Source organism: Leptosomus discolor, chromosome 1, assembly GCF_034619465.1.
Source record: "Leptosomus discolor isolate bLepDis1 chromosome 1, bLepDis1.hap2, whole genome shotgun sequence".
In the NCBI taxonomy this organism is placed as follows: domain Eukaryota; kingdom Metazoa; phylum Chordata; class Aves; order Leptosomiformes; family Leptosomidae; genus Leptosomus; species Leptosomus discolor.
The window spans coordinates 67,753,517-67,778,434 of record NC_141391.1 but is presented as its reverse complement, the minus strand read 5'-3'; the positions used below and the strand labels follow the sequence as shown (position 1 = coordinate 67,778,434).

Sequence of the window (24,918 nt, the reverse complement as noted above, 5' to 3'; positions counted from 1 at the left end):
TTAGAAGTGCTGTGCTTCAGAGCTTTCTATTAAGCCAAGTGTCTTAAATAATTTAAATGTCTCTTTTCTGAAATACATTCCTTTCCTGGAAGAATTTTTGTCAATTATATGCCTTCTTGGGAAGAAAATAAAACAGAGAAAGGATTTTATTATTCTATCCACAGTTTTACAAGAGCAGGATAAAATGTGCAACAGTAATAGTCTCCATTCCACAGCAGGCACACACTGAGAAAAATCTATAATAATGTGATTTGTTCTCTTCACATCCCTCCCAACTTGAATGAAGTTAAAAATAAAACGAAAAACAGGAGACAGTTCTTATTCCAAATTAATGTGAAGGATGTTGTATTTGTTATCGGTCTGAAGCCTGCTTGGCTTCAGCTAGTACTTCTCCCTCCAGGAGAACAGGGACCTGGAGCCTTGGTATCAGCACCCTGATACTGGAGACAGAAAAGTGAACGCTGACCAACCCCTCAAGAAAATTTTACAGCTTTAGTGTAGACCTGGGCACCTGCTCTGACACGCCAGGAGTTTGTCCTTTCCCTGAACAAAGGACAGTTTAGCCCGATTCTCCAGCAGTTATCCCCCAAAGGCAGTGGCCAAAGCAGCAACAGCACAACACAGGTCTGAAAAAGGCTGGTACTGTCCTGTGGGAATGGACCAAATGTGGTGTTACTGCCCTCCCCAAAGGGAATCAGCTATGCTGCAAAGGGGACATAACGCAATGGCAATGATATCGCAGTCTGTATGGCACACCTTTGTTTGATAAGGCCCCACTGTTCCTGTAAATCAAATTGGGACTGTACTTGCACTACCACCCCTACAGATTTCCCCAGGTGTGTTAGTCAGAGAAATTAGGTGATGTACACCTTTATTTCCCCTGATCCTATTAAACTCCTTATTAGGCAAAGGAGGAGAATGAGATTAAGTGAGTGTGACCATGTTGACACACAAATTAGTTTTCCAACAAATGGTCCTACTAAGTATTTCTTTGTTCTGTAATATGTGAAAGAGACCAAAAAAGACAGATGTGATAAACAAAACTCAGCCCAAACACAAACAGCTGGAAACAGATTTCTATGAAGCATGTCATGCCCTGACTGAAGCAGGTTCGTGTCATTGGGTCGTACATTTCCAGCACCCTGAGGGATGGCTGGACGGTGACAAGTCCCTTCCAGTCTCTGGCTCTGCACAGATGATGCAGAGATACCCAGTCACTGACTTAAGCAGATACAGAGCTGCACCCAAGATTGTAAGATGCCTTCTTCTTGGTTGAGTGCAACAACTTTGTGCCTTGGTGCTCTCCTACAATTCACTCACCCACTTTCTTTCTGGAGAGTACTGCAATGAACTGAATCACTTTTAGTCCATAATGACACATCGACATGACAGCAAGCAATGCCACACAGCTATTTATGCTCCAATAAAGAGGAGGTGAATATAAAATCTAGGTATTATGTATGAGATGCTATAAGGGTATAATAGTATTCTAATATGATATTGTTGTTTGATTAAGATAGGAAGGTGTAGTTTCTAAAATAGCTAGGTAACATACGTGAAAGGAACTTAAAGCCAAGAGAGTGCAAACTGACAAAGGCAACACCTAGAAACATGACAGGGGCAATGCCTGTCTCTGTGTTTGAGCACACACACTTTGCCTCAGAGAAGGTGACACTGTGTCTAACCTCAGCAGTTGGAGGCTGCAGCTGCACAGTTGAATTGCAGTTATAAGGTGTAAGGCTGTACAAGTGCCATCTAATCACTTCCTAATGATCACATCAAAGCAGGACGACAATAAGCCTGGTTCCTGGAAAATGAGGAGACAGGTCCCGTATTTGAGTAAGTCGCAATGGGGCACAACTACCGATTTTTCAGGAGCAGGAAACCTAAGTAGGAATCTGCTCCATTCTTCTTTTAAGCAGCTCCCACGGAAAGGCTCCCTGGCGTTATGCTAATCAGACAGTGTTATACCAGGTGACATCCAGAGCAACAACAGGGCAAATCCAAGTAAAAGCAAGCCACTTCAGCATCATGCAGGGTCTGTATAGCACAAAACACGATTACAACCCAGAGTGTTTATTCATGCTCACATTGCACAACTCAGTTGTTTGTACCAACAGATGTCTCCTTCCTTTTGCAATGCATGTGAGGTTCTGAAGCACACATTTGATTTAAAGTCCTTTTCAGTAACAGTAAAAAAGACATCAGTTTACAGCTTTATGCTCTAAGTGACCCAAAGCCTAATTATTCCGATGCATTTGCTAACAGAAAATAAGTGGAGTCCTACTGATGCCCGTGGTGTTATGCTGCCCCTCAATGAACATAAGCAGAAAGATGAACAGGCCCATGATATTTCATAGCTGTATTTCATACTTGCTGTATTATAGCACACTACTTCTGAGTTCTAGTGTCTATCAAAACATATATCAAATTGTTTCCTGATGCTTTTGGAAATCAAAGCTTAATTCAAAGGTTGGGTTGAGACTCATAGAACAGCAAACAACACATATCTAACATGTAAACTGACATATTTAAATGACTCCACAACCCAGTCTGCCTTGTTCTTCTATTGATCCTTTTTGTCTGCTATTTTAATTTGAACTCCATAAGCCAAAGTAAAAAAACCTTTGTTCTAAGTTTCTCTAGTGCTTACACAAGAAGGTGATGAGAAAGACTCCCAGGCACTCAAAGACAGTAATGAACTACTAGTAACACTATCGCAACTGCAGTACGATGATGTCCTTTTGAAGCAGAGACACCAATAGGTTTGGCAAGAGGAGGACTGGGTTCTGAAGACACATTGGAAAAACTAGTCACTCTGGTTAAATAACCCACCCACCCTTTGATGGCAGGCAGATAGTGAATTTTGGGTTGTTTGTCATTCAGTAGGTTCCCCCTTCACACTACCTCTAACCAAAGCCCGCCACTTCCTCTGCTGTTTTTGCTCCAACAAGATGTTCTCTCTGTGCCATTGCAATCCACTTCTCTCCAAAGATCCCATGGGGACTTCTGGTACTCATCACCATCTAGGGTGTTCCAAATCCTTACGGTGCCCACAAAGCCTTTGTGCAAAGGGAAACAAATACTGGTGGTGGCTGAAGTGTCTTCCCTTTCCTAAGCAGGCATGAATTTTAGCACGCCTGTCATTACACCAGTTTACATCACCTCTGTATTTGGAACTCCCTGAATAAGCAGTTGGCACCATCTCTGGGTATTGACATGATGGGCTTTCCTGGAAATTTTTTGCCAAAAGACTTTTCTCCAACAAGAACTATCAAAAAAACCTAACACATTGCTAGACATAAACCAAAAGAAAATGCTTTCCTGCTAGAAATGACATAAGTAATCAAAAATGAAAGATGACAGAAAATCACTGTACTTACTATGTGTCGTGCTGCAAACACTCCATCAACTATTGCACAACAGAATGCTGCTACCACGCCAAAGCTGATAAACACGATGGAGGCTACTAACTGAGAAGAGAAAAACAGATTGAGTAATGTTTTCAATATAATTCTTTAAGTAAAACAATTACAATATTTTTTCTAGTATTCTTAAACAACTGTTCCCCCTGCTGTAATTCACTTTAGATCAGTGTGGCAGGATGCCAGTCACGCACTAGAAAAAAAGGCAGAAATTCTTGATGCTGAGTTGACATACCATCAAATTTACTAGAAAAGCTTAAATCTTTCTAGAGAAAATTAGGTCAGCTGTAAGAGTGATTAAATTCAATGGTGATTTCTTCTAAATCAACTTTTTTCATAAACCCATGTTCCTGTTGGCTCACATCAATCTCTAGAGCTTTACTACAGTGCTAGTAGTTCACACCTACAGATAAAGACATTGTAGTAAGTTAACAACTAGCCCGTGAACTCTCAGAAAGCTTTTATCATCCCAAATAGCTTATGATAGCAAACAACAAAATGCCACAACAAAATCAGAGACTCGTAGGACTTGTACCTCTGGAAGGGCTGGGGTGTGCTGCCTTGGGCCCTGCCTTTGTTGGGGCTCCCAGCCTGCCCCTCAGTTTCAGAGTTGACACAGCAGAGCACAGCAAAGCTCAGTGCCTGTCCCAGCTGCAGCACAGACAGCACACCACCTTTGTTAGGCTATGAGCCATAGCTTCAAACCTCATTCTACCTCCCAAGCTGCTTCACTGCAGCATTCATTGGGGGGCCTACAGGAAAGGTGGGGAGGGACTGTTTGCAAGGGCACATAGCGATAGGACGAGGGGCAATGGTTTTAAACTAGAAACGGGTAGATTTAGATTGGATATTAGGAAGAAGTTCTTTACCGTAAGGGTGGTAAAGCACTGGAACAGTTTGTCCAGAGAGGTGGTAGAGGCCCCATCCCTGGAGATGTCCAAGATCAGGCTTGATGGGGCTCTGGGCAACCTGATCTGGCTAAAGGTGTCCCTACTCACTGCAGGGGGGTTGGACTAGATGAGCTTTGGGGTCCCTTCCAGCCCAATGCATTCTATGATTCTATGATTCATTCATCAAGCATTACAAATTCTTTATCAAGAGGACAGAGGATGGCACAATGCCACAGCACTGCTCTAGCACAAGTGGTGGTGGTATGGGAAGCTCAGGAGAAAAGTTGTGCAGGGTGGGCATGCTAAGCCCACTGCTAGCCATGCTCACTTCACCTCCGAGGGTGACTACAGCTGCAGGTCTAGCACACAACCCCAGATATGCCAAGCTCAGTGCCCAATTCACTCTGAAGAGAGCAACAGGACTCGGAAAGGCTGAGCACTGGTATGCATCTCCATCAGAGACCAGTCAGTGTGCTGTTAGCACACACTCTTGAGAGGACACTGGCTTGTTCTGAGGATGTCAGCAGGATGCAATGCTGTGAGCAAGGTGAGATGAAATGAGTCCTGAGAGAGAAACACTGTGTACGCCTGGCAAGGTGCTCCCCTTGGGCTCATTTGTCCCAATGACATTAGATGAGGGACAGATGCTGTCACTCGTTCCTCTCTCAGATTAGAGTGTTTTGTGACTTTGAGGACTCTGCACCTTGAGCTGGATGAGTGCGTACCTACAGGATATAAGATAAACCTAACATGCACTCTGGCTATGTTTTTAATATAACTTAATATACACCTCTCACATCTCTGGCATTTCTCACACAAAGTCACAAGAGGAACCTTTTGAACATCTTACATATAATTTTAATTTACAGTAGTATTAAATTACAGTTAATGACTGCAACAGATTAAAGAATTCCCTTGAAAACTGACAGAACAGTGTCTGTCAGTTAATTGATGTAGCACATGGACCAGGGTTTCAGTTAAGAATTTGGAACCTCTGTTACTTACTAGTCATTACTTGCTCCTTCATAACACGTATTTCAGAAATGCACAAGTATAGATTAAATTACATCCATACAGTTCACATATTCCTTTTGACTACACAAAATCCCTATCTGCATTACATAAATACTGCTTTCATACATGTAAAATTTGTAAGGCATCACGAACCCACCTGAAAAACAGACTCTTGAGCTTATGTTAGGCTAAGAACAATACAATGTCAATAGTGTCAACAGGGGATACAGCCATATGAGCCCATAGCACTGGACACACAGGTCAAAGCAATATCAAATGTGGAAAAAAAGAGCTCAGCAAAAAGTACAACTTAACAGTAGAAGAATCACAGCTTTCAAATGCTTTCCAATACACTCTCCTAATCTCTCACTAGCTCAAGGCTCTTAGATCATGTAATCAGAGGCGAGCCAGCACTGCCACAGGGATTGCTGTGTAATCAGAATCCTCATTGAGGAGAGGAAAGGGGCACCCAGAAGTGTCTGAGGCTGACGGTACTGGCTGATCTTGGGATCCTGCTGCATTCACCCTGCCGCCAGCTCCATCCTGCCGTAAGGAGGCGGAAGCCCTAAGAAGGCATTATTGGCTGCATCACCCTTCAACCTCTGCTATCCCTTGGCTCTCCAGCATGTCGGGTCATGTCTCACGAATCTGGTTGTCTAAAGATCTTGGCAAGCAACTCAGATCAGGAAGGCTGTGGGTTCTTGTAGAGAGTTATTATCACTGCAGACCAGTGGGCTGTGCTGCCCTGTGATAGCCACATTTGCTACAGACCCTGATCTCTTTATTTGAAAAAGCAGTGGTGTTTAAAAGTTCAGATTAAGTCATTATTGTCTGATACTTCTATTTTGTTTTTCAAGTCATGGCAGTCAATCAAATAATTAGTGTGCTTAGACAGGTGTTTCCAAATTGCCTGAGCTCAGAATGAATTTACTGGAAGCTGACCTCAAGGTGGCTTTTCATTTCACACATGAGCAACTTATTGATGATCTATAATCCCCAAACCAACGTTTTCCACTCATGGAGGTAGCTTAATCACCTAATGAGTATGCTGGCCTTTCAGTTTCACTATGTAGCTATAAGAGACCACATATAAATGTGCACAGTAAATTGTAGTATAGACAGCAGCTATGGAGTTGGCTTTGCACTCCTCAGTCATGTTGGTGATCATCTGCCGATTCAAGTTCAAGTCAAAGTTTGTCAGCCAGAGTCTGGTGTTCTTATCCATGCCTACTAGCAACACTTCAGTGAGCAGTCCCTTTGAAATTAAGAGGACCATTTCTTCACTGAAGTAATATTTATTACAATGCTGAAGTGGCAGAATATGACACTCAGAGGTTTTTATGACTTAAATTGCCTTGTATATGTATTCAAATGATAAAAGAAGTAATAATACAAGAACAACACCAAAAAACCCTTAAAATAAAATTACAGATTTATATTCGCTCTCAAACCTCCCATTGCTTATTGAAAATGTGAGAAACACATAAACAAAGTACAAAATTAACTACTTCTAAAAATTGCAGCCAAGACAGCCAAAAGAAGAGCTGTTCTAAATTCAAAAGCTAATTTTCCTGAGTGGTAGGTGATTGCTGGAGTTGTGAGTTCATGTGCCTAGCACTGTCAAGAAAGAAAATCAGTGCAGTTCACTTAAATATTGAGAATTCTAGTTGACAGGTAAAAGAAACAGCACTTTTTTTAAAAAAAATAAATACTGATCCATCACATCATCTCATCTCCATTTTTAATAGCAGTATGTTTTGTCAAGAAGACTATTCATTATTTATAACAATATATTTTAACAGTTATTCAAGGAACAGTTTTGCTCTTGCTGTTCCATTGCTATGCAGCCAGGCTTCTCTACAGCTGTTATTATCAGAACATGTTTACTCCTGGTTCTGGTACAGATAATAATAATTTGGTTATTTATAACAGAACCATAAAGCCAGTTATTAAACATTGAAAACTGTGTTGTGTGAGCCTAATAATCAAAGCCAAAAGCCAGTTGTTTAAAACAGGTAGTTTAGCAAAAGGGAGAGCGAAGTAGCACTTGGAATGAGGGACTTTTGCATACAGTATTAACCGAAGAGCTGTTACATATCTTCAGTCATGTCACAGAAATATGAAAACACTCCAAAATGCAAAACTAGCAAGAGGCTGGACTGCTACATTCTTGCACGCTGCCTTCTTTCACAAAAGGCATGCATTTTATTGAAGAATTCACCTGTCTTCAACAACCTCTTGTCCTTCAGCAGGCATACAGCACCACTGGCTGCACTGTGTCACCCTCCTATGCAAGTGAGCCTAGTGAGGGCCACAGAGCCAGGGGACACCCCACAGCCACAGAAACTGGCCACGGATGCTGTTTGGCTGTCAGAAATGAACCTGGCATGAGTATTTGGCAACCAACAGTCTCCCACGATTCCCACACATGGTTTTGGAGTTAAGAGTTGGCCACAGACCAGACCCAACGGGGAGTCTGATGTGGCCGCCCTGGCTGCAGCCATGCTCTCATGATGCCAGCGCACCTCAGGTCCCCAGGCACTTTGTGTGTTGAATCACACGCTGCTGGCACCGTGTCCCTGCTCTGTGACACATGGAGACATGCAGTCAACGTCTGCCAGCAGACACACAGAAAATCACATCACTCCCCAGCATAAGAACTCGCTTGCTACAGGCTGGTACCTCGCTGGCTGTTTCCAACATCCCTGTGAAACAACTCTGTGAGGCTTACTAGGCTCTAGGTCTCTGTTCTCACACATGCCTCGTTTCCTCATGGCTCTAATTTAGCCCTTACCTGTTCTCAGTGAAAAGGCACAACCGCTCAGATAATGAAAGTCGTTTCTAGCACTGGATGCTGTGTGAGATGCCTCATTCTCTCGATTTAGACTAAGTAGATCTGAGACTTTGGAAAATGCATGGATTTTTGGTTTTGAAATCACTTCAGTATCAGATCTAAGTTACATTATATCTAATAGACTCACTTTGCTCATGCTAAATGGCTACTTTTGCATTGCACAGCCTCCAATGTCTCCAAGCATTGTGCTATTCATCAAGTCTCTATGGGATTTTTTTTTTTCCAAGGCAGAGGAAGAATCACAATTACCCTCATCAATGTAAACTGAGAAACACTGTCATCCAATACCTTTTGCTCTGGAAAGTAAAGGCTTCGCAAAAGGCTGTGTAAACGTTGTGCCACAGGTTTGTAAAGTCCTTTTTATCCCCACACAAGTTCAAGCAAACGTATTTGGAAAAGGAACGCATTGGGCAGTTTGCTGTAGGCTGCCCCCTAACATTACATTCCCCAAAATAGTTTAATTCTGTGGGCGCCTTTTTACTGGTTTGATTTCCTAATGTCTCCAAGCTCAGAACTTAATATAGGCTTAAATAAATCTGCTACACTTTTTCAGTACACTGATGATGAAGATGTAACAACAAATGTTTACAAAAACTGTATCACAAATCCAAAACAGAGGATGACTTTCCATCCTGGTACAATCTCAGCCAGGAGCTGCATCTTGTTACCATGGCACCTCAGCAGGGCTGTAGATTAACAGCCTGCAAAAGTAAGACAATTAAACTCATTGCATTGCATTTCAGATGCTGCTATCAACTAAACGCTGCCTGTCTTGTGAGGTGGGACAGTATAAAAGTACTTTTAATTTTAAATTAATTTTCTCTAATTTGGAAAGTCCTCTCCTGTGCAGCCCCTTCTTCTCCCACAACGGCTACTTTTTCCCCCCTGCCCTTGGAACAGAAGTTTTGCTGCTGTGATGAAAATAAGCTCAGGCAAGGATCTTACTATGCTAGTTTTCACAACTGGGCTAATTAGGAGGTTTCTTCCTACATCAGCTAATGTGCTTCACAATTTATGGCCTGCCAACTTATTCTTTCCAAAGGCTGGTTCTTCAGCAATAGCACTGCTGTAATTGAGGCTCTGCTGGAAGGTTGTCACACCACAGGAGACAGGATTATATCATGTTCGTTATTCATCAGTGCCAATTCCAGTCATAGCACTAGTTGCAATGACACAAATTCGTCATGATGAAAGACTGTTATGACTGCCCAACCTACGCCTGAAGAACTATTTCCTAGACTGGCTTCCAGATGAAGGAGGGAAGAAAAATAAACACAAAACATCTCTTGGTTTTAAGAGCACCATTTTGGTACAGCTCAGGAAGACAAGGACTGGGGCTGGGATCCCATGCATAAACACGTAACTTGCTTCTGACCATAAGATACCTAATAACAGAGCCAATGCTCACAGCAGATACCTATATTACAAGGAAGGCCTTCAGACAGAAACGCTGCACATGTGATGTTGTCAGGTGTTTCAATCAAGTCTTGTGTTTAGTTCAAGCGACTGAGTTGGGAAACCTACAGCCTTTGTGCAGTATCATCACTGTTGAATTCAGCAAGCCCAGTCATATGTTGTTGAACATTATCAGCAACAATACAGATCCTTCAGATCTTCTTTCCTCTCCCTGTTGTTAATAGCACCTCAGGGCATAGAGCTGAGCCTATACGACTGCTCACTGCCATATGAAATGGTGTCTTGCCCTCCTGTCCTTAGTTTGGTTCTCTCTCTCCTGTTCTCTCTCCCAAAGGGGTGCGTCTGTGCACATCAACTCCTGCGCTTGCCACAGCAAGCCAGTGCAATTCACTCACTAGGCAGAAAACTATTTGTTCCCCCAAATGAGTTAAATCAGGTAACTGTAAGAAGAGACAAGCACTAGACCCAGTGCAAATGAAAGGGTAAGACCATGTGGCCAAGACAGAAGGGAAAGAGGCAGAAGCGCTGGCAGCAACTATTAGGTTGTCTCACCTATTTAATGTAATTTGAACTCCTAGGGATTATCAAAGTAAAAGCTAGGGTTTAGTTGAAATGAATAAATGATAAGGACTGGCGTTATTTTGCTGTTTGTGGTCAAGCAGACTTTTATTTCACTGCCTGTGAAGAAGTCTGCTGTTTTCCAGTACTGTGTCAGAGATAATTAGGAAAAAATAGCAACCTGAAAAGGCCAGTTGGTGTAACACAGGAAGGGGAGAGGTCCCATGAGAAATTTAAGCAACCTCACATGCACAAAAAGGCAGAATTAATTAGATAAACAAAGGTTGGGAAAGAATACAGAAACCACAACAGAGGTATCAATTATTATCCCAAGGAGAAAGAACAAGATCAAAATCCACTTTCAAAATAAAGGTGGCATTCACATTCAGAAAATGTGTCTTTTTCTCTTGCCCCACATCCTGAAGGACAGAATGGCAAAAGGCAGAATTTGCAATATCTTTTGTTACGCCTTAGATACTCACAGTTAATTTATATCACACGTAGGCATAGTTAATGCATACTGCTTTCTCTTTTTCGCTTCCAGTGGTGTTGATGATCAACTTTTGCACATAATTCATCAATCAGGCTACTCACAAGGGCAAGGGACCACAGAAGTGCCCACAGACAGGAAATGCACAACAGGGTGACTTAATGGTCCCAATTCTGCCCCAGCCCGAGAGGGCTTATGCAGCACAGTTGATTAAGACAAGAAAGGGAGCACAGGTTTTAAGTCTACTTACTCCAGCTCCTCCAGGCACACACAGAGATCTTTAGGACAGGAACTGCTTCTTTACTGGTCAGACAAACAGACTTCTTGAGTCATTGGGAACTTTACTTGCACCGTTTGCTGCGACAGTTAGTTACGGAGATGGGGGAAATCAGCATCTGATCATATCAACACATGCCCAGGGTTGTACAATGGGTGTGCTGGGTCTCATGACAGGAGACAGCTCACACAGCCATCTTTACTTGCCATTTTTCTGTAGGGCACGGAAGTCTATGGTTCAAAACTGCCCCTTAGTACCCTCATTGTTAAGCTCCTCACAAGGCTTCCCCGGCCATCCATGTGTAGAGCATCTCTCCCATCCTGCTCTCCTCCTCCCTGCCAGCAGCAGCTATGTGTTGCGTACAGCAGCTTAACTCTTCTGCAAGTCCAGTTACGTAGAGAAGTGGCATGGCAACATTTTGCCTTAACATTGTAGTGTTCAAATAAAAACTCCGAATGTTAAATCAGATAGTTCCCTAGTCTAAATATCTCTGTTGATTTCACCCTCTAGAAACACCCTCTTGAGCATGAATCTTTAATTTATATCAAACCACTTTGCACTACTCTTTCTGTAATTTTTCTTCTAATCTGCTAAAGCATTTGAAGATACAGTTTCTGTGAAAGATGCTATATGAAATAAAGATGAATTTTCCTGTATGTTTATCTTCAAGCAGTGAAAGAATGGCACGATTTAAATCAATAGCCATTATGAAACATGAAACAAAGTTACTGAGAAGGGTTACCCAATTAATATATTCTTTCTTCTCTCATAATCTAATATCAGCTACAAAACCAGACCTAAAACAGCCAGGAAAATATTTCAAATTGTTTTACAAGCCAATCTTTATTAGAATGGCAAATCTACTCAATGAAATAACCTATATCAAGCAGTTTCTGCGCACTTAGACTTTGAAACTGGAGTCACCATTACATTGTAATCAGAGAATGAATTTGATATATGTGTAAACGAACACATATTAAATTCAAGATAATTCATTCATTGCTGAGTAAATGCTTGTCTTTATTCAATTAAAAATTTCACCACTGATGATGCATTATCAGGTCTCCTAGGAGTTTGGGAGAGTCTTAGAGTTCCAGCCACTGGAGTCCAGCACATGTTACTAAAACAATGTCAGAAGAAAGACTGAACTGTGCTTGGTTGACATTTTCAAGACAAGAGACGAGGCAACCTAAAAAAATCTTATTCTTTTTCTTTTTTTTTTCATTTCCTGGGGCAGGGTTAGTGTTATCGGTGCTCTTTTAAGCACCCACAGCATCTGAGGACCCCTGTTGATATCCCAGTACCCACTAACACAGTTACTGATTTCCTTCTAGAAGCTGCACATCTCAGCTCCACTCAGCTCGTTCATACAGCACTGCTGTATTCTCTCCCTGGTCTGAGCTGATACAACCATCCTAATGACTGACCCTCTCTAGTTCGAGCAGATGCAATACATATGCTCTACTCCACCCACATTTTAGCTGCTTTTAAAGAGATTTGTTCAAATAGCTGCTCTACTTTTCTTTCAGCCCAGTAATACGGTGCTGACTATACGATCAAAATCCTTCTCCCTGTTTCAGCTTCTTACCGCCAGGTAGAGGAGCACCGGGGCTTCCCAGGGCAGTTCAGATATAGTGTGATTTTACTGGCAACGCTGCTCTCCAGCCATCTTCTGGTTTTGCGAGTCCTTGTCTCCCTATTCCAAAGTCACGTTCAGAATCAGAGTTGGCACCCCCTAATTATTACTTTGTTTCAAGAGCTGTCTTTTGTCTTTTTCCATTCATTTTCAGCTTTTCACATCCGTATTGTTTTTAGCTTTTTATTTCATAGGGATGTGCTGCTATATTCTCTGGCAAATCACATGAACTGATTCCTGATGACTTTTGGGACCAAATTTTTGGAGCATTTGGTATTCTGTCCTCATGACTTCATTCATTTGTGCAGTTTAGACTGGGGGATACCAAAAATGGGAACAGCACGCCCTCACAAAGCAGATGGGCCTGTATTCAGGAAACCAGCTAGGCTCTGCTCTGTAGAAGTACAGGGTGTGAAGCCTCAGTATGTATTTCTGAAATGGGAATGTTGTAGTGCTCCACCCAAAGTGAAGCAGTAGTTCTTATCCAGCCTGCTGGCTGGTACCAATTGTGGTGTTTTGTACATGGTGAAGCTGCCAAGAAAATTCTCCTAAGGGGTAGGTTTCATCACACAACTCCAGCTACTTAAAATATGAGTATTTGTCTCAGGTGGCCATCTCTGCTCCTCTGTAGTCAACAGAGAACCAGACACCTCCAGATACCTTCTACACCTACTGTAGAATGGGATGAATTACCTGCTGATGGCATCTGACTTTTTTTCCACTGGCTATAGAGGGAGCCTAGATGAGGAAGTAGCTGTGCTGCCAAAACCAACATCTTGTCGATACTTCTTGCATTCCCTTCATGTTGACTGCTCTGATTTGTGCTTTCTCTTCTCCACTTCAGAACTTTCCTTGAGTAATTTGCCTGGGAATTGCAAGCGAGGGAGGGGAGTAATGTGAAAAGAGAGAAGGATACCTGGGATTTGATGAAGACAGAGTGATGTTATACAGAAAAGAAAAAAAAAAATCATCTGGATTTAACAGCTGGAGAAGTGCTAATGGTTTTGGAACCAGCCTAAGCAAGCCTTAGTCCAGTAGGTATTTCAAACAGGTAAGAGTTCCCCCTTGCAAACATCAATAAAAGCACGGATCTAAGCCTAGTCAAAAATTATTACAGATTTAAGGGTATCAAATAGGATACCAAAAAGGTTGTGCACCTGGGTCGGGGCAATCCCAAGCACAAATACGGGCTGGGCTATGAGTGGATTGAGAGCAGCCCTGCAGAGAAGGACTTGGGGCTGCTGGTGGATGAAAACCTGAGTATGAGCCAGCAATGTGCGCTCATAAAAAGCCAATTGCATCCTGGGCTGCATCAAGAGAACTGTGGCCAGCAGGTTGAGGGAGGTGATTCTCCCCCTCTACTCTGCTCTGGTGAGAGCCCCCTGGAGTACTGCATTCAGCTCTGGAGTGCCCATTGTAAGAAAGGCATGGATTGCTTCAGCATGGGAGAAGGGCCATGAAGATGATCGGGGGCTGGAGCACCTACCCTATGAAGACAAGCTAAGAGAGATGAGGTTTTTCAGCATGGAGAAGAGAAGGCTCCGGGGAGACCTTATAGGGGCCTTCCAGTCCTTAAGGGGGACCTACAGGAAAGGTGAGGAGGTGTAGGATGAGGAGTAAGAGTTTCAAACTGGAAGAGGGGAGATTTATGTTAGATATTAGGAAGAAGTTCTTTACTGTGAGGGTGGTGAGACTCTGGCACAGGTTACCCAGAGAAGCTGTGGCTGCCCCCTCCCTGGCAGTGTTCAAGGCCAGGGTGGATGGGGCTTTGAGCAACCTGGTCAGGTGGAAGGCGTCCCTGCCGATGCCAGGGGGGTTGAAACTAGAGGGTCTTTAAGGTCCCTTTGAACCCAAACTATTCTGTGATTCTATAGAATCATAGAATCATTTTGGTTGGAAAAGACCTTTAAGATCATCAAGTCCAACTATGATTCTAAATACAGTCAAGAAGCAAAAGCTAAATACAGCACTAAAAAGAAAAGGGACAAAAGTGAAACATAAATTTAAATGCTCTGATCAGCAGTGCTGACATTATAGGAATCCATTACATACTTCCTTTCAGGGATGCTCTTTTATTGATTAAAATGGAACAAGCTCATTTCATTACTTAAACTGACATAGCTGTTCAGAGCAGTGTGAGTACAATAAACTAGAAATAAAGAGCATACCATGTGTCATAGAAGTTCATGTTCCTGGTAAGAAATGGTGGAATTGACATAGATGAAGACTACTGTAACTGACACTGTTTTATCAGCAGGAACTTTTTTTACACCAAAGTCTGTTAGTGTCTTTACAAATCTTCCTTCATGTTACAGTGACTGCATTGGTTTCTCAAGGCACACACACTCTTTGTCAAAAATGCATTACAATTAAATTACAAGCTGTCATGTAGTCAAGTTCTACCTGCAGTCTGGAAGATTGTATCTGGCCAACAGGGATACTCAGCTGTTTAATTTGATCTCATTCTTCACAAAGAGGATCAGAAGCCTCCTGTCCTTTTCATAGGGCACACCCCACCTCACTTTCTCCACCATACACACATGAGCACTCATCCTGGATTCCTTACCAGACTTTTCATCCTCTGCTCCTGCTTGCTAGGGAGAGTAATCGATTTCTTCATTGTTCCACAAACACATTTCATGGGTCATAAAGTTTACTTTTGCTTTCAGCTGTGTGACACTAATGCTTTCATTACGTAAACAGTACAAGAAAACAAACTGGCAGTTAAAAAGTGTCCTATTATGCAGTTAATTCTGTGTGCTGTTTCCAAGCACAGATCTTAAAAGAACCACATCCCAAAAGACTTCCACTTAATAAGATGGAGGACTTAAACTGAATTGGTGGCTTGAGTCTCTGACTCAAAAGAATGGTGACAGCCTTTAAAGATTGAAGTGTTGAAAATAAACTGTGCTGGTGCAGGCATATTTTCATACACATATAAGTATATATGTATGTATCTCCCTTCTGTTTCAACAGAACTTAAGAAGCTTGCAGAAGCAAACTGAAGCCATTCTTGTTGCCAAGAAAGTTCTCCAAATAGAAGCCAAAGTCTCTTTTTCCTAATTTTTTACCTTTGTAATAAATTTTCCATTTCTTTCTACCAATGATAACAGTGAAAAGATGGCAGTTTCTTACCTGAAACTGAGCTAATGCTGTGGTGGGTCACAAGCTGGGGAACCTGGGCTGAGTAAGACCTGGGACTGGTACAACCAACAGACCAGCATAGGGTTGTATGAGAGGGAAAGCACTACTGTGCTAGGCTGCAGCTGGACGTACTCGGTGGCATCTCCCTAGGTATGTCAGACAGACACAGCCCTGATGATGGAACAGAAAGATCGCTACAGATCTGACTGCACTTCTCATTTCAGCTTTACTAGCTAAACCATCCTGGCAGACATATCTATAAAAAGTGCAAAAAGCACTTCACACAATAAAGACATAGTGTCAGCAGCACGGTCGCACAGACTTTTTGGTCGTTATACCATGTATTTGCCAGCACATGTCAGCTGTCAATACATATATATACACACACATATGTAAACAGATACTACACGTTACATACTATATGGTTATAATATCACAGTACAGTTATGTATTATAATATTTACATATAAATAAATATTTGCATGACTAGCTGATGAATCTGCACTGGTAAAATCTGAAAGCATAGACCTCTAGATACCTGACATGAAACACTGATCCATAAGGAACTAGGCAGAGAAGAGCTGAAACATCCCCCACGCTTCCTTTGGTAACTCACACAATGAGAGCATCTATTTTTGTCTTTGAGTCCCTGAACTTCAAAGTTCTCAAGACATGTGGGAAAATTTATACTATCTAACTTCAGGCGTTTAACTCACTGACAGCACTTACATGATGGTTTCACAGCATAGTGAGTTGATATAACACTTTATTCCTAGCAAAAGGGACAAGCCTTGTTCCCTCCTCCCACAGACTCCTTTGTACTCTCAGCCATGCAGCCCCACCAGTTACTTTTGCTATTGCTGATGCTCGCTTGGCTATGAACCTTTTAACTCACTAATCCAGTGGAAACTATTTTTGGCTGGGGAAAGGAAGAGGAGGAGTCAGCAAGATAGAGGAAGGAGGAAAGGAGGGAAGAGGAGAAAGGAAGACCTCTCTGTGCCAGTGGATATTTATTATAAATTTGAATTCCTCACTTTAAATGCACAAGGTCAAAGAACTGCATCAAAAATATTCCAAAGTATTTTGCTCAGCCTTTCATTCATGGAATATACAATACTAATAACAGCAAAATGTCTCATAATATTATACTAACTAAAATAAATTATAAGCAATTTTACAATTATTTACATTTTTACTGCCCACAAAACTTTCTTCTTTCAATTTTACTTGCCTTCACTTTGGACGGTGCTTTCATACCCACAGACATACACCTGCCCTTCAGCTGAAATAACTGAGCCTTCAAAACATCTCCAGTTATTCATCTCACTTCTACCCATGACTTTGCTGAATATTCTCCTGTATTACAAGGAATAACACAGATTTCCTAGACCTACCACGGATAGATCACATTCAAAATCCTTCCCAAAAAGGACTAAAAAAGGGTCACAAAGCTGATTCCTGCCAAATAAGGCAGCTAATATTCAAGACTGCACAATGTCTATAGCACCAAAATCTTAGAATCACAGAATGGGTTGGGTTGGAAAGGACCTTAAAGATCATCCACTTCCAACCCCCCTTCCACTACACCAGGTTGCTCAAAGCCCCATCCACCCTGGCCTTGAACACTGCCAGGGAGGGGGCAGCCACAGCTTCTCTGGGCAACCTGTGCCAGTGTCTCACCACCCTCACAGCAAAGAACTTCTTCCTAATATCTAATACAAATCTCCCCTCTTTCAGTTTGAAACTGTTACCCTTCATCCTATCACCACACTCCCTGATCAAGAGTCCTTCCCCATCTTTCCTGCAGGCCCCCTCTAAATCCTAGAAGGCCGCTATAAGGTCTCCCCAGAGTCGCCTTTTCTCCAGGCCGAACAACTCTCTCAGCCTGTCCTCATAGGGGAGCTGCTCCAGCCCTCTGATCATCTTCATGGCCCTCCTCTGGAACTGCTCAAGCGGGTCCAAAAGGAGACTGGACAGTCTATAGATAGGCTGCTCTTCTCTAAACTCAAAACTGGGCAGTTACAGTATGACATCTTTTGTAATTGCAATATTATAGAAGAGAAATATAATTGTGACTTAACACAGGATTCTTCTTACCACACTTCAGCTATCTAAAACTCCAGAGTCTAGTCTAGATCACGCTTCAAGGCTCCTTCTAGAACCTAAGGAGAGAATGAGATGCCTCCAAAGGGCACCTCATTACAGAGGTCTAAGAGCTAGATATAAGAGAGCAGGAAGATGCTCCCAAAGAATAAGCCTCTTGATCTTACCAGCTAATAAGATGCTGTTACATTTTGAAAGGAATGCCGATACCTAAAGGAGAGCCATGCTCGAGCTCATGCAAGAGTCTGTGTCAACCTGTACTGATTATCTTTATATAAATCTCCTTGTCTGTTTCTGAAATGTGCAGTTAGATCACATCACAAAATCTAGCGCACATTTATGACTGAAAAATAGTAGTAGGTCTTTTCAGTTCAAATAACTTTAAAGGTGCTAAACAAGACAAGGATGATTTCTAATTTGTTCCATTATTATAACTTTTACATCAGCATTAATTATTTTTCCCTGAACTATGTGAAATATGAGCACACAAAAAATAATCACTGAAAAAAAGAAGTGCTGTTGACATTCTCAAAAGCTTGAGTTCAGAGAAGAAATATTACCTCGGTAATGACAAAGATTGCCTTTACATTATCTCCATTTCCCCTGCACTACAGTAAAGACTCCTTCCATTTATTTGTGCAGGAACATCAAAGATGGTCTCAGGAGATCTACAGAATTTCAGTGGTTTTTCTCTTCATGTTACCAAGCTCCTTTAATTAGCGATAATATGTGATATCGAATCTATCAGCAATTAGCATTTTTGATCAAAATCGGCACTAAAGCCAGTTTCTTCCAGGATGTTCGATTTGCATGAAAAAGTAGATGAAGCACAATATGTTTGAACAGAGCAGAGTAGCTACACATATAAGTATCTTTTTTTTTGGTGTACATATTAATAACCACCAACTTTACAGAAAACAACCAGTGGGCATTTTCTGATGGACATAATCTAGTTACAAGATATATTGGTTTTGACAAGCGACAAAGGTTTGGCTCTTCTGAAAACTGGCTCACATATGTAACTCCTTTAAAAAAAGCTTTTCTTCTGAAACCGATGCAGTCTAGTGGCAAGCAAATAATCAGAGTTAATACTGAAATACTACCTCACATACATCTCACTGCAGGGTAGGAGCGTATGCATTGTCAGGAAAGTCTATCAACTATAAACAGAAGAGAAAATTATTGCTTTGTTTCTCTAAGTATAGACTTCTGCTATAGTTGCTTTTCAGCACTTTAATCTGAAATCTAATTATTGTTGATAGAGATTGGGAACCAAGCATATTAAGACACCTAAACTTAGCATCCCTTGAGAAGTCTGAAGAAATAGCTTTGCCTCTTCTGTTGGTACACAGAGCTCCATGTTTAACCTCCCTCATGTTTGCAAACTCTACTTTTGTCAGAAGCAACATCTCCTCAGCTAAAATCACTACAACCATCTCTGTGAACAAGCCAAGGACCAGGTAAAGCCATCTGAGCATTAGATTTATATCTGAGTATGTCCTAGACATGTCACTAAGAAAATTAACTGTGTGTTAGCACGAAGAAAAAACAAGCAAGACTCAGCAATGGATGAATTCAGGACTCAGACCTGCTGCAGACAACCGTCTTCATTGTAACAGTACCGAGGTTCGTGCTAACTCACACCACCTGAAGGGTCACTCCTGCTTCTCTGACACCTCCCCATCGCCTGTGTCCCTTACATGTCCCTTATGCTCCTGCCTCCTCCCACTCCCCTCCTGCCTTTACCGCTCTCCACTGTAGCTGCGCTGCTGTTGGGGTGACTCCCACGACCCTGTCAAGAGCTCTTGGAGGCAGCATTGTGCTATTGCAAATGTTCAAAACCCTGACAGTTATTATGGTGCCCTTGCATCTCCCAATCACTCTTGTAGGCAGCACAGTTTCAGCATGCTCATTTTCAGCCTTATGAACAGTACGGCTTGATGAGACTGGCAGTGGAAAGACGTGTGAATCGAAACTGTGAGCCAGTGCTTGGTTTATCCAACGGGTTAGCTAAAACAACATACATGGTGTCTTATCAACATTGCACATTGAAGAGTGCTTCATTTCTGGGTGCTAGCTCATGCCACCTCCACATTTATCTGAGAAGAAACCTTTTACAGCACTCCCTCAGCACTGCATACTGCTTTCAGCTCAGCTCTGCTGCCATGAACCCCCATGCATCCAGCCTTCCCCACCTCTGTATGCAATTTCAGCATCTCATTTCCCAATTTGAAAAATTTTGTACTGTAATGTGAGGAGATGGCAAGCAAGCAAAGACACTTCATGTCTTACAATCAAATCCATTTGATTTGAGCAGTATCGTATTTTCCACCCATCTGGCTGGACTAAACATGCCTTTGGAATGAAACAACTTACAGCAGCTATACTTTGTTCTTCGACCTATGACCTGCTTTGCAGGGGGCAAGAGAGGCAAAAAGGGACATCAACATGTTATTCTTCCATTTCTGCTGTTTGCCAGCTAGAAATATCCCAAATTATGCAAATCTTTAGTCAAAGGGAAATTTTGTTCTGCTGGTGCCAAGTTCTACACAGCAGAGCCAAGCACGAATGCTAAGAGCTAAAGTGAAATCATGCTAGTCAATGAGGCAGAGCCTGCTTCTGCAAGCAGCAGTCCCTTTGAATTAAGGTTATACCTTGGTCAGCACATTGAACTCCCACTGCGAGCCCTGGGATGCCAAGAACGAGGTCAAAGAGGTGCAACATTATTAATGTTGTGTTTTAAAAACTAACCATCTTCCATTCTGCCTAACTGTGCTTTCGTTCTTTCTCACACCCCGTGCTTCCACTTATTGAGTGCTGGGGTTTTGCTGTACTAGTTCTGCTAATCATTACGTATTTCGTATTGTACTTAGCATTTCACCAACCATGAATAAATCTGGACTTACAGATGATAGGTCACAAGGAAACAGAACTTCAAGACAAAAAGAGAAACGCAGTTACAGAGAAAAGGTCAATTTAAATTTAGATTTTTTTTTTTCCTAGTGTAATTGAATCTTCATTCATTTTCAATTAAAAAAAAAAAAACAAAACTGAAGTATTGAGAAGGGCCAGGAAATTGTCAGAGCTACATTGGGTTAAACTCAAATCATACTGTAGTAACTGCTCAAAGGAATTCCAGTTAAAATAGAAGCAACTAAGTAAACGATTTATCTTCCTTCCCACCCCCTTTTGTCCCGCTGTAATGCATAGAATTTTTAGTTACAGGAATATGACACTTCTGCTACATTTCTGTGCTTATATAAGTCTTTACAATCTTATTGATGGCTGCAAATTCATTAAAGCTGCCCTAAACCCTTTCAATCGAATATACTCAGTTACACCCCAGAGAATAATTACTGCCCTCAGTCGTAGTATGACATAAACCCTTTCAATCTCATTTCCGTAACGTCTGAAAACAAGCAGCTCAGCCTTAGCAAAGACAGTGTTAAAAGGCTCAGCCCACCATGGATGGCAGTCAAGGTAAGAAGCATAATTAAACTTTCTAGTTATTTTCTTGGTCTATTCCCCAGAAACCAAATCTTTCAACAGCCAGATCATCGCTAAGTGTTATTAGCAGAAGGCAGTTTTCCTTGTTACATGCTGGGAAATGCAAACAGGCACTAATACCAAACATACTGGACGCTTATTTCCCCTCAGTCCTTATGTAAATGACACAACATGTTCAGTATTACATGGTTTAACCACTGCTTACCCACCTTACGTCTTTTTCAGCCATTTCACTTTCTGCTAAGGACAGAAGCAATAGAAAACTAAGAGGCAGATTAGAGGCAAACTGAAAGATAAAATAACCCTGAAATGTTATGCCTGTTAGTAAAGTAGCAAGAATGCTGTGGAAGACAAAGCTATTTTCATCTGCCCACCATTGAGTCTGCAACTTGGAACCTGCTGTTCATCCTGGTCTCTGATGTAGAAATCAGGGGCAATAGTTCTTAAAAAAAAAAAAAAAAAAAGCTGTTTTGTTAGTAGCAAAATTAACGAGGCCTGGCCTGCTGCAGATTTTTGTCTCACAGGTCATGTCCCATTTGGATTCTCTAGTGTTCAAGAAGATGTGAGCTGACATTGCAGCCTTTACCACCACAGGGGAACTAATTCATAATTCTCTCCTCCACCCACCTGTGTATTTTCATGAAACTTGAAGAGAATTGCACACCTTTGAAGTCCCTACCTCCCTGCTGAATTCACCTGAAATTGGTCAATATGTTCAAAAAATGGAATGGGGAAACAGAGGAAGACACAGACAAGCATCATGGCTTTAGAAATCTCATTCCTTTGGGAAACCCAGCTCGAAACAAAAGTTAAAAGCAGGGGAATACTTGCAAATACATCACTCAAACTTAAAGGCAATGCAAAAAAAGTTATATTATGAAAGAGGTTTGCATTAAAATAGTGAGAGGACGACTGCATCTACGAAGAAGAAAACAGGAAATGACAACAGACTACTTGTAAGTAAAGTAGTTACTTGTTAGTAAAAGGCAAGGTAAATCCATCACTTCCTCCTCTGAGCTTAACATCACCCTTGATTTGTATCAGTGAAGGCTCTGCACTATGAAATTAGTCATATTTCACAATGATACTTGGCTATAATCAGTCTACTGTAAAATGCACATTGGGCATGCTGTTATTCAACACTGCTATTTTTTTCCAAGAGCAAGGAAAGTGTAAGACTTTCCACAAATCCAGTCCTACACACCTTCCTTTACCCAGATGCCTCAAGAAGGACTTTCTATGACTTCCTCATATAAATAAAAGCAAGTGGTTTGCAAACCCAAGCTAAATCTAAAAACAAACCACACAGTGTTGACAGATCCTGTCTGACCTAGCCAGGGAATTTTGATACAGGAGCTCTGGGTTTGGCTTTTTTTTTTTTCCTTCTTTTTAATGCATATAGTTTCAGGAAAGTGTTCCTGACTTAGACTTCTTGCACAGGATGAGATCACCTGTTACAGGTATGCTGATTGTGTGGCTTGTTGCTGCCCAAACTGGCATGACCCATGAATTTTGTCTCTCTCTCCATCCTTTTCCCAGCTACATGGTCCTAGCAAAGCTCTGGCACTCATCTGATCCTACCCTGGGTCAATTCAACTCACTAAACCAGCAGGAAAGTAATTCAGGGGAGAAAAAAAAAAAAAAAAAAGCAGGCTGCTTCTGTCAGAAGTAAAACCATCCGTTGCCTTGTACGGATAGAGTCACTGGCCAATTCATGCTTCTCTGAAACTTCTCAGAAACGGTAAGAAATTACTAATATTTTGAGGCAGTTCTAAGTCAACTGGAAATCCCTGCTTTTCAAGTTTTTAAGACATTCTGATATGAAAAAATGAAAACGAAAAGGGCTGTTACTTACCATTTGTCTTCTGTTCTCTACCAAGTGGATGCCAACAATCCCTAGGAAAGATCCAAAGCCAAGCTAAGGCAAAGAACAAAATCAACAAAAACACAGGAGGTCAGCTTATTTGGTCAACATGCCAACATATTACAGTGATATCTGTGCTGATGTATCATACAGATGGACTAACTGGGGTGGGTCAGGGGAAAGGGTGGAAGTTACTGCTGGACATAAATCATGTAATGTAATGGGGAATGACCAGAACTGCAGCTCTTTGACATTACAGAGCAAAACCTGTCATGTAGTGAACAGGAGCCTGTACAGACACAGGCTTCTATAACCTGTCTACTGTTAACTATAGTCACATATAGCTTTACACACTGTAAAGCAAAAATTAAGCAAAGTAGAAGAAAAGAACACTTACATTTAGCCCATACATTGTTATTTTGGAAAACTGCAAAGCTTTGGGCAACTGCAAACAGTTTTCCTCAAGAAATGGATGTGTTGTTGCCATGCAAGCAACTCAAGTTCAAACCCTTAGGGCTCGGTTTGTTTGACTGTAATGACTAAACACTATCACACATCCCAGAAAAAGTCATCGCTAAAACGACCAGTACAGTTAGTTTCAACACGGGACAGCTGCAGCACCAACAGCCACAGGAGAGAGAAGAGGAAGGGACACTGGAGTAAGCTAGCCTTACTGTTACTACCAGTCCTGCTTCAACACCAGGCTAGCAGGAAAAGCCCCTTCCTTATGACGGGCCCAGGAAGGTTTGAAGACGTAGAAACACCTTGGATTGGTGGCTAACATGAAGTAAAGCAGCAGCAGGTGAGAAGAGCCTTCCATCAGACCTTCCTGGAGTCAGGATTCCCACCTGCCTCAGGTGGGCTTGGAGAAAAGGGGTCTCCTTGGTGCCACACACCTGAGATGTGGATGGCCGCAGACTCAGAAGCAGCCACAGCAGAAGTGCGAGTGTCAACAGGCTCTTTCCATAGAGCTTTCCTCCTTGCCTTGTCTGGCCACATGCTGCCCTGTGGTCACCTCAGTCTCAATCCCTCATCACTTCTACTCTCTTTGCTCCCCTCTTCACCAGGGCTGACAGTTGTCCCTGCCCAGACACAGCCCCAGTCACCCCCTCAGCTCCCACACAACCCACCCCATGGATGGGTCGTGACATTTCTGCTAAGGAATCTAAGCACCTTTCTGGGACAAGGTCTCTGAATCTGGTTCAGAGCCTCTCCTCCAAGCACAAGTTAAGTTTTTAAGGGCTGCCAAGGGTTTGAGCAATGCCCCTCAACTCCCTGCTGTTATGCACAACTGCTCACAGAAGAAAGCAAATCTCCTGCAAGAACTTTACTTGCTCAGTATCACAACAGGAATCCGTCACTCCTTTTCAAGAAAGCAAATGTAGGGAGAGGAGATTTGCTCTTGAGTGCTTTGAGAAGATTTATGTGAAAAGGAAGCACAAGGACTAAAAGCAGAGACTTTGAAAAAGAAAGAGTGTGCAAGTGCATCCATGCTGACAGCTGAATAGGAGAGAGACTTGGAACCGTGAGCAAGGACACTCTGTTCAGGGGACAGCAACTTTGTAAATTAAGATAACTACATCAAAATGACACCTGGTTCCAAGCCCCATATTTCATCCCAATGGGAACAATCCATAAAGCCCCATTTATGGCTGATGCAGGGAACACAGAGAGGAGTAATATTATCCATGTGAAGAAAAAAATGAGCAAATACAGAACAATAGCAATTAAATCAGAAGG

The 24,918-nt window shown here is 42.0% G+C and overlaps 1 protein-coding gene across 1 annotated transcript in view; it reads right to left on the bottom strand.

The window, feature by feature from the left end:
- The window catches only part of TMEM255B (transmembrane protein 255B), an 82,397-nt gene that overhangs the window by 40,576 nt on the left and 16,903 nt on the right, over positions 1 to 24,918 (bottom strand). The window contains exons 3-4 of the mRNA XM_086482110.1: positions 23,170 to 23,232; positions 3,384 to 3,473 (exon numbers count right to left, since the gene is read on the bottom strand). Of these exons, the coding sequence (XP_086338236.1) occupies positions 3,384 to 3,473; positions 23,170 to 23,232 (153 nt within the window). The remainder of the gene's footprint in view (positions 1 to 3,383; positions 3,474 to 23,169; positions 23,233 to 24,918) is intronic.